Below are 10,095 nucleotides of genomic sequence, written 5' to 3'. Positions count from 1 at the left end.
CATCACCACACATACTTACACATTTTTTTTCTTGTGATGAAAACTTTTTTTTTTTTTAAGATTTTATTTTTTTTTTCTTTTTCTCCCCAAAGCCCCCCAGTACATAGTTGTATATTCTTCGTTGTGGATCCTTCTAGTTGTAGCATGTGGGACGCTGCCTCAGCGTGGTCTGATGAGCAGTGCCATGTCCGTGCCCAGGATTCGAACTAACGAAACACTGGGCCGCCTGCAGCGGAGCGCACGAACTTAACTACTTGGCCACGGGGCCAGCCCCGATGAAAACTTTTAAGATCTGCTCTCTCAGGAACTTTAAATATACAATACATTATTATTAACTATAGTCACCATGCTGTATGTTACATCCCCAGGACTTATTTATTTTATACCTGGAGATTTGTACCTTTTGATCACCTTCACCCATTTCGCCCACCCTCCACCCCCTGCCTCTGGCAACCATCAATCTGTTTGCTGTTTCTATGAGTTCATTTTCTCTTAGATTCCACATACAAGTGAGATCGTATGGTATTTTTTTCTGACTTATTTCACTTAGCATAATGCTGACATTCTAACCCAGAGTTTCTCAAAAGTGGTGTCCTTGCCACTCGTTAATGTTTCTAGACCATTTTCCACCCTTCTCCCTAAAAACCTCCAGCTTTGCCTCTCATGTCCTCAGAACATGCCATCCCTCACGTTTCCTCGCTGCAGTCTTCTGATCATGAAGAGGTCATGGCCTCACAGTCCTGGAAGAATGCTGTCACTCTCTAAGCCTGTCCCCATGTGGTTCATGGTGCTGTCAATATCCACGTAGGTGATGCTCCCACTACTCAGCTTCCCTCCTGGACCGCCTCTCCTCTGACAACTTGACCTCTCTGCACCCTGCCTCCGCTGTGCGTTCCCATGGTTCACCTCGACCTTATTACCAGGAACTGCAGCCTCTCCAAAATCACAGTCTGAAACGTTATCCTCCCTCACGACCATCACCACCCTCCTCCTCACCCCTCCATTGTCCAGCCTCAATCCTCCTTCAGCTCCACCAAACCTTCACTCCACCAGCCCCGCCATCACCCCCCTGGACTCCACCCCTGTGCGTTCTCTCTTCCCTTCTTACCTGCTCCAGTTCCACCGTCAGTCATTCTAAGTACTCCTGTGCATGCACCCTCGGCTTCCTTGTCCCTCTCTTGCTTCTCTGCACTTCTTGCTTGATGACACCAAGTCCTGGCTAAATCCAGCTTGGTCCTATTCCATGCATGCAACCATGTGGCTGAACATAGCTGGAGAAAAGCACACAGAAAAACTACAAAACTAGACTTGTTTTTAAAAACTTTGTATCAAGGTATAAGACGTATACAGAAATGTGCACATATTTTAGGTGTACTTTTGATAAATTTACATCAAGTGAACAAACACATGTAACTAGCTCCCAAATTAAGAAACAGAACATTGCCGGCGCTGCTTCACACCCCTTGCAAGCCCTCCCTCCCTGCCAAAGGGTCCACCTTCTGACATCTAGCACTGTCCCAGGATACTGGATTTATTGCCCCTGAGTTGACATGGGGGAATCACCCTACTAAAATGGCTCCTAGCAGCACGGATGAGATGATGTCCCACGCTAAGTGAGACCAGCTGTGCTTAAAAGGCTCCAAGGAGGGGCGGTGCTTCAGTGGACATGCTCTATAAGGCTGGAAAAACCCCAGAAGAGTGGGTTTCTTGGGAGGATACACCATTTACCAAATTAGTAAGGAAGGCACGGCGAAGGTGCACCAGCAGCAGTGAAAAGCAGAGTGGTGGCTGACAGTAGGAGACGCCACTACAAGACCAGGATCACCGTCATCCAGGATGATGGACCTCAAAACAGCAGAGGCCTGGTGGCAGCCCTTAACTGTCAGAAGCCAAGAGATCGGAATTATTGTAAGAAGCAGCAAAGACAGGGTGGCAGGCAGGAGGCCTGACCCACAGAGGGTTATGGAGGTGGCTAAGAGAACCTGGGGTCCGGAGAGGCAAAACAGCTGGGCAGCTAACAAGGCACTGCTCAGTCTGTACAATTAAAGGAAATGAAGGATGAATCATCAGAGACTGCAGCAATGGCCCCAAGAAAAAGTAACGATCCCTTGCCCGCCTTTCATACCTAAGACAAGTTTTGGATCTGGAACCCACTGACTGAAGGAAGGCTGGGTCCCCAAGACCAAGCCACCCGAAGCAAATCTATATAGTAATGATTCCTCCTGGCCTTCCTCGAAGGATCCCATGGCACCTGTTTGGATAACTGTACCCTAGGAGAGATGGAATGTGCAAACATTTCAGGACCATTGGACATAGGGTCCGAGTTCACATTGATCCTTGGGGATCCAAAGTGTTATCACATGTCCCTCTTAGAGTGGAGACATGGTGGAGGCCAGGTAACAAATGGAGTCCTGGCCCACTGAGTGTGTGGACACTGGGGTCATTTCTCTGGTCCCCCAAAGTATAATTGGAATATAGAGATTTCATATATGGCACAGCCCCCACATTAATTCTGTGGCCTGGGGGGTGAGAGCTATCATAGTGGGGAAGGTCAAGTGTAAACCTCTAAATCAGCGATTTCTTGGAGTTCAGATAATCACATCTGACTTACTGGAAAACAGTCTTATGACATGTGAATTCAAAAATAGAACGATGAGAACACATGAGAGTTTTTCACTATAGTTTGCTCTGCTCCATTCATATTACAGAATCCTCCAGCTCTCCATACCTGAGCTAAACATGACAAAGTCTTGTTAATGAGGTTGGTAAAATGAAGAACTCAGTATGGTATGTTTTTAAACTGGAATTAAAGAAAAAGCAAAGGTAGATAAAAAACAAATACAAGAAAAATGAATGAAAGCATAGTGGGAAAATACATGTCTCTCAGTTTATTACTTTCCCGTCTCATGCTCTGCTTAGAAGTGAAGCCCTGCTCTGCATGCCTATCGTTGAGTGTAATTTTTTTTAAATAGACTGTTAATTTTGAATGGAAGGATAATTTGCATCAATCAAATTAACACTATGTATATTAATAAGATGCTAAAGTTATCATAAGATTACTAACAAATTGTTTTTAAAAAAGTACAAACCTCTAAACTGCCCCCAACTAAGAAAATAAATTAAAACACTCTAGATTCCCAGAATGGCAAAAATTAATGCCACTCTTAAAAGGCCTAAAAGATGCATCATAGTTTCATTTAATTGACCAATCTAGTTCCGGTGAAAACCAGATGGATCTTGGAGGACAACCTACTGCCAACTCAATCAAGTAGTAGCCCCAAGTACAGATGTGCTATCTTTTTACTTGTTTATTTTTTGGTGGTAAAATACACACAAAATTTACCATCTTAACCATTTTTGAATGTGCCGTTCAGTTGCATTAAGTACATTCACATTATTATCAACCATCACCACTATCCATCCTCAGAACTTTTTTTTGTTTTTTAAAGATTGGCAACCTGACGAGCAGTGCCATGTCCACGCCCAGGATCCGAACCGGTGAAACCCTGGGCTGCCAAAGTGGAGCGTGAGAACTTAATCACTTGGCCACAGGGCCGGCCCCGCTGGAATTCTTTTCATCTTGTGAAACTGGAACTCTGTCCCCATTGAGCAGTAATTTTCCATTCCCCTCCCCTAGCCCCTGGCACCCTCCATTCTCAGATGTGGTTTCTTCGCCAGAGCAGATTAACCTGGCCTCAGGTGTATGGTATCAGGCTATTGACTCAGACAAACCCCTTGGAAGGGGGCCTGGAAATCTGCATTTCACAAGCTTCCCAGACAGGTGTGAAGAAAAAAACATTGCTGTAAATGTTTGTGTAAATATATATCTTGTAATATATAGCCCATAATGAGTGGATGAAGCAAATGGAAGATATTTATGTTGTTATTGTCATTCGAGCAGATCAAGAGTCCATTCTGGGAAGAGGCTGATGAGGCATAAGCTTGGATCTGCTCTCGAGCGAGAACATAGAGTAGCAGAATGTTCTAGGAGCAGGGGGAGGCCAGGGTGTCACCAGGAAGTGTTTCTGTGGAAGAGCGTCTGGTAAATTGCCTAAGGAGAAACCAAAAAGATGGGACATCAATCTGCAAGCACCACTGGTTTAATGTGATTTATTTTTTCATTCTGAATAAATATTCATTTTCATACTAAGTCTATATTCATAATTTTATATTAGTTTTCTAACAGAGGGCCTCAAAATGTAGTCCCCACAAAACCTGGATCTGCCTCTGATTTCTGGGGTCTTGAATGGTTCTTTGCTCTTTAAGAACTTGGTCCTGTGCTCCCTGGGATTTATAATATACCAAGCATCAAGACGGGCGGCTCTCAGGCCCACCCTCCACAACAGAACCAGCAGTGGGCACATATTCAGCTTGGCATCTGCTTCCTCCGCCCCAAGCCAGGAAGCCCTCCCTTACAAAGCACAGTCCTGTGATCAGCCACCAGCCTGTGCTCCCCACTGGCCCCCAGTGGATCTCAGGTGCTAAGACACCGCATATGCACGTGGGGCATGCCCTCTAGCACCTTTCTCACGCTTCTGAAACCATCCAAAGTTTTGTCATAGCTGCTCTAAGCGCCTGGGGCTTTGCCAGGGCCTCTCAAAACCCAGAGTGAAACTAGCTACTCACTGGGAACCCTTGGTGGGTGGTTGCTTTCTCCCCCACATTGCGTGCCCAGGCAGCTCTCTGCAGGGCAGTCACCCAGCTGTGCAGGGATGCACACACACACTCACACATTCGCATGCTCAGCACTCCAGAAACACAGCCACACTAATAAGAGGCCAGGCAAGAAGTAAAACCAAGGGAAATAACACCACTGGCTGGGTTAGTTCTTCTCTGGAACAGCTATCGCAACCTAATGTGTTTTAAAAAAGCAAATATGGCTTCATTGGTGTTTCGAGTAGGAGGTGGCTGCACACGATGGGAAAGGGCCCCTCTATCCCTCCACTGTCTCCAGAATGGTCACCACAAAGCACGGTAGGGAGGGTTCTGCAGAGCCGCAGATTTTTCCAGATGTTCCCCGCAGGCTTGTTCATTCCAATCCAGATAAGCCAGTGGGAGACTCATCTGCAGAGTCCGGGCTTCAGACAGAGCAGAGTAATTTGTAAATGCTTGTTAGAGGAGTCCGCCTTGGCAATCTGCTCTTTATCCTCACTCATGGAAACGAGACTTGACCTCTCCAAATTAACTGGGGTCAGGGGGACAGGTGGGGCCCGGCCCCAGCCTGAGTCTCCCAGACCGCTCGTGCTCTGGTTGTCTCCAGGTCATTGGATCATTTCACCCACTGGTTTATGAGGGACACGGGAGCCTTTCCTCCAACCAAGCGTGATAACTGGGCAGAGTTAGATTCAGTCATGGGACCATAGCAAGAGGCACTGGCACAAGGTGAGCCTTGTTAAAGACCATGACATGTCCCTCTGAATGAGGCAGCCTCCCTCCCACACAGTAAAAGCCCACGCTACCCAGTGCTCCCCTTCGGCCATGAGATAGGGCTCTGGGAAGCTGCCAGGAGGAAGTGTCTGCAGGTACCTTGTGGAGGAGGCTGTTGGAGTCCCTATTTTACAAGCCCAGCTCAGAGTACCAGCTGAGACCTTCTAGGCAGCTTGTACATCCCTGCTGGGAAACTGGTTTCTCGCCTTGGGTCAAGAACCTCACCCGCTTGGGCATGCCTCTGCTCCCCGCCAGGGCCCGGTGGACTGTGTGGCTCAGGTTCCCCAGAATGCCTGACCCTATGAGTCACTGGCCTATCTACATGCTCCCCTCCCTGACTGCCTGTATTATAGCTTGATCGGGGTCAACTCAACAAGAGTCACAGAGCTGGAGACTCAGACAGGGCTTAGAAGCAAAAAGTGACAGATATGGTCGAAAGGAGGAGAGGGGCCTCTGGCCGGTCAGTTCTTACAGAGTTTTAACCTGTTTTGAAAGTTTCTGTTTATAGGAAAAAGGAGGCTGCCCAACGTGGAGCCTTGGACCCAAGGAGAAAACTTGAACTCATGTGGCGGGCATTGGCTACCTGTTACCTTCTCCACCTGCTCCTGACAGCTCAGGAAAGTAGGCCTGCAGGTGGAAACTGCTCTCCACACCCTCCCCTACATTTGTCCTTGGGGACACAGGCTTTGGTGGAGCAGACATTCACAGTGATAATAGGGATGGGGTGGGGAGAGTTGAGGCAAAAGCCAGACTGTCCGGGGTTCAGTACAGCATGGTCCAGTCACATCACCGTTCATTGGCTCATGATGTTTATTGAGCACCCACCTGTGCCGAGGTCCTCGGGAACACACAGGGGCACTTGGCCCCAGCCCTGCCTTCCAAGAGCTTATAGTCCAGCAGCTGGGCCCAGAGAGGTGGAAGGACAGCACACTCTGCTGGGGGCTCACCCTGTTGTCTTAATATTGACTTCTTCAATAATGCCCACAGCTTCCCCACATCCTGCCACCCAAATCAGTGCCTAGGTCATCACGGTTTATGTCCGATCTAGTGACACCTCCACCCCTGTCAGTTCTGTCTTTGTGCGCATAGAGCCCCGGTCCCTCCAACAGGCTGCTGGACTGGAGACTGAGGGGAGGACTCCCAGCCTCCTGCGAATGCTCAGCAATCTCCACGAAATGGTGGGAGCACAGTGGACAGAGGGCTGCAGGTGCTCCCACCTTCTCTTGGGCACCCACTACTGGGATCCACGAGCCCTCTCTGAGTCTTCACAGCCTCTCCTGGCTTCCATGGAGGAGGAAGAAAAGTCTTAAGAGCAAGTTGCTTCCAGTAACCCATCCTGATGAGTAGCAGGGAGCAGTTTGCAAGAGAAAGATGTTTCCTGCTCCTTAACCTGCTGGCATCCCTTCACTTTCTGCTGCTCAGTGACATGGGTCCTGCTCACTTCATGTTGGCGCCGGCTCTGTGCTGGGCTCAGGCCCTTCAAAGCGATGGGCCACAGGGCACCCTCACTCTCGTCTCACCCCTTCCTCCTACCCGAAGATCACCAGACCTGGTGTGCCGTACATAGGTGTTAATGCTTGGGGAAAGAAATCCTTCTCAAGACACGTAACGAAGCCCCCACGCCCAGCAACACAGAATCCTCGCTGCATCCTGTCCCTATAATTGGCAGCTTTGGGCAGGAGAGCCCAGGAGTGGAGGTGATGGCTCCCCGGCGTACACAGCCCTCAGGCCATTGCTGCTGTGTGCCCAGAGGTTCCCAAGCTGAGCTGGTGAGGAGGCAGGCCCAAGCAGGGCTGGAAGGGGAGCGATCAGTCAGAGCAGATGGCTGAAACTGGCTCAGGTGAGCTCCCGGCCCAGCCCTTGGGCTGGTGCCAGCACTGGGGCAGGTGTGTCAGCTGCCCAGGTGGCTGTGGCTGGCCCAGTTCTAGAGCCCCAGCTGGGATGAGGGGCTTCTTTCTCCCTTGGCAGCCAACAGCCCCTTCTCCCCCGGCCCAGACACCCCCAAGTTGAGAGTGAAACTGGGGTTCTCCCCTTATTTCCTCCAGCTGAGTCCCCATGGCCTTCAGTCAGCCACACAGACCGCAAACATCCGGTTCCGGCTGGTTGTGTGTGCTGGGCTGGTCCGGTCCCTCGTGATGGGAACAGCAGCTGCCACCAAGAGCTTTCTCAGTCTGCCCAGTGCTGCAGGTCCCTCAATATCAGCAGGGTCCGTGGACCCGCCAGGGGGCTACCAGGGCCGCCAGAGGCCGGGGCCACGTGGAGGCACAGGCGGTAAGGGTGCGGGCGGGGGTGGCGGGGAGAGCGAGGGCGGGCAGCAGGTGTCCCCAGCGCGCCTGCCATTGGGGCTGGCACCGGCTGCCCTCCGCCGCAGGTGCTCCAGCAGGCGAGCGCTCACGGCGGGCTCCAGGACGCGACAGGCGGGCAGCACGCGGGCCAGGCGCGCCAGGCAGGCCCGGTAACCCTCACAGTAGCTGTCGGAGGGCGCTGCGGACGGACGGAGAGAGGCATGAGGCGCAGGGTGGGGTACGGGACGCGGGGCAGGACTGGGGGAGGGGCGGGGCAGGGTCACTCACCGGGCGCTGCCGCGGGACAGGAGGACGCAGGCAGCTCCTGTAGGAAGCGCACGGTCATTTCCAGGATATCCGCCTTCTCCAGTTTCGAGTAGCAGGAGCTCTGCGCCCAGCCACGAAGGAGCGGGACAGAGAAACAGACAAGACAGAGTTCCAGCAGGCTTCCGTGAGCACTACTCTCTTGCCAGAAACTGAGGCCGGCGCGCTGTGGCACGGGGTTGGTCAGCTCCTCCGGACCAGCCCCACCTGGGCTCGGCCTTGGTCGGCGCGTGTAGACCCCTCGCCGGTTCCTGGGGCAGGGGCACCTCGGCCGGCCCTCCTTCCTGCTCCACGCCCCAGGACCCCCACCCCGGCCCCGGAACGCCCCAGCACTCACCTCCCTGCCCAGCAGCGGCAGGATGAGCCCCTTGAGCTGCCTCAGGCTCTCATTGATGCGCGCGCGGCGGCGCTTCTCCAGCAGCGGCTTCAGGCTCTGCGGGCGGGCGCGGAGGCCGCGGTTACGAGGGTCGCAGTTCAAACCCTCGCCCCGGCAGCTCCGCCCCCAGTCCCCAGTCCCAGGCTCCTACCTTGCGCAGCTCCGCTCGGTCCCCGGTCCTCCGAGGCAGCCCCATGCTCGGCGGGAAAGCGGCGCCTCTGGGGGCCTCCGCGAGTGGGAGACCTGCGCCCGCCCGGAGGCGGAGCAGAGACCGAAGCCGGGAAGCGGGTTCAGTGCTCTGCCCGAGCAGGAGCCAGAGGAGTGCGCGCCACCCCCGCAGCCCGCCTTTAAGGAGGCGGCGTCGCCCGCCCAGCGGGTCCCGCCCCGCGGAGTCAGGCCGCCTTCGGGGCCCCACCCCCGCCTTTGTTCCTCCGCATGGTGGGGGTAGGAGTGGGGACGGTAGAGCCCCCGGGATCCCGCTCCAGACCTTCGCATCCCCTGTGCTGCGGGGTCGCGGGCCTGCGGCGCCCCCCAGCACTTGCAGGGGTGTGTGTGGGCGCCATCGAAGCCATCGCTGCCCGGACTCCGCGGGCAGGAGGGGCGCGGGTGGGGCCAGGCCTCGCCTCGCTCAGGCTGGAGTCCCTCCTTGTCCAGCGCCACCCTGCTTCATTCATCCTGGCTCAGCGCCTCCTCCGAGCCCCGCCCTAGGCTCGGGCAGGGGACCCAGCGGCGGCGGGACCCCAAGGCCCGGCCTCAGGGAGCTCCCAAGCGAGTTTCTCCTACGGGGAGGGACTCGCTCCACTAGTTGCTCCGCGGCTGAAGGGCTGAACTGGAAGGGGAAACCGAGTCCCGGAGAGAGGTCTCAACTTGCTTGGGCTCTAGAGGCTGGGAACTGGCCAGGGCAGGACTGGGGCTCCCGTGGCTGGACGCCTGCCCAGGGCTCTGAGGACTTCATAGATTCGTCTGGCTCCCCCCCGAATTAGAGGTTATCTGGTTTCCCCGTCCTCCATTTTGAAGGGGGGAAACTGAGGCCCAGAGAAGAGGCAACTCAGGAGCCTTCAGAGCTAATTTTCATTTCAAGTGGCTCCAGCTCCGGGTTCCCTCCCACGGGACAGTCGGAGCTCACATGACGGGCGGAGCGAGGCGGTCCTGGGTGCCGGCCACCGCTGCCCGCCGCGGCCCCAGTGGCCCGCCGGGGCCCGCCTCCGCGCCGCGTGGCCGTTGCTGCAGCAAACTGGCTGGGCGTCCCCCGCCCATCTGCTCGGAGCTGCCCTCCCCCAACCGGCTGGCGGGGCAACGGCCAGCCTGGCGGACCGCGCTGTGGATGGCCCGACCAAACCTCAGGCGGACGCCGGCCTGGACCCACCGAGCCAGGCCGGGAGGAGGAACCGTGGGGCGGAGCCGACGGGCGCTGTCCAGCGTGCTGGACGGGCCCCCTCCCCCGCCGCCCAAACCTCTGCGCCCCAGCAGGGCCCGAGAAGACCAGCGTGCCCACCAAGGAAGGGGCCTGGATGGGCCGGCCCGGTGGCGCAGTGGTTAAGTTCGCACGCTCCGCTTCTCAGCGTTCCGGGGTTCGCCCGCCCGAATTCCGGGTGCGGACATGGCACCGCTTGGCACGCCATGCTGTGGTAGGCGTCCCACATATAAACTAGAGGAAGATGGGCACGGATGTGAGCTCAGGGC

The 10,095-nt window shown here is 54.7% G+C and overlaps 1 protein-coding gene across 1 annotated transcript; it reads right to left on the bottom strand.

Moving 5' to 3' along the window:
* Positions 1-6,219: 6,219 nt before the first annotated feature.
* Positions 6,220-9,024, bottom strand: HES2 (hes family bHLH transcription factor 2). The gene is made up of 4 exons (XM_001496558.6): positions 8,564-9,024; positions 8,374-8,469; positions 8,001-8,100; positions 6,220-7,911 (listed from the first exon to the last, which is right to left on the bottom strand). The coding sequence occupies exons 1-4, from the start codon at positions 8,606-8,608 to the stop codon at positions 7,655-7,657; spliced, it is 498 nt and encodes a 165-aa protein (XP_001496608.3). The 5' UTR covers positions 8,609-9,024; the 3' UTR covers positions 6,220-7,654.
* Positions 9,025-10,095: the final 1,071 nt, after the last annotated feature.

The sequence above is a fragment of the Equus caballus genome, chromosome 2 (assembly GCF_041296265.1).
Source record: "Equus caballus isolate H_3958 breed thoroughbred chromosome 2, TB-T2T, whole genome shotgun sequence".
NCBI classification, from domain to species: domain Eukaryota; kingdom Metazoa; phylum Chordata; class Mammalia; order Perissodactyla; family Equidae; genus Equus; species Equus caballus.
Note: the sequence above shows the minus strand (reverse complement) of the source record. Positions and strands in the feature narration are given on the sequence as shown.

Coding starts and splice junctions, on each gene's coding strand:
- HES2 (XM_001496558.6), bottom strand. CDS start 8,608: ATGGGGCTGCCTCGGAGGACCGGGGACCGAGCGGAGCTGCGCAAG. Junction 8,470..8,563: donor ACCGAGCGGAGCTGCGCAAG/GTAGGAGCCTGG, acceptor GCCCGCCCGCAG/AGCCTGAAGCCGCTGCTGGA. Junction 7,912..8,000: donor CTGTCCCGCGGCAGCGCCCG/GTGAGTGACCCT, acceptor GTCCGTCCGCAG/CGCCCTCCGACAGCTACTGT.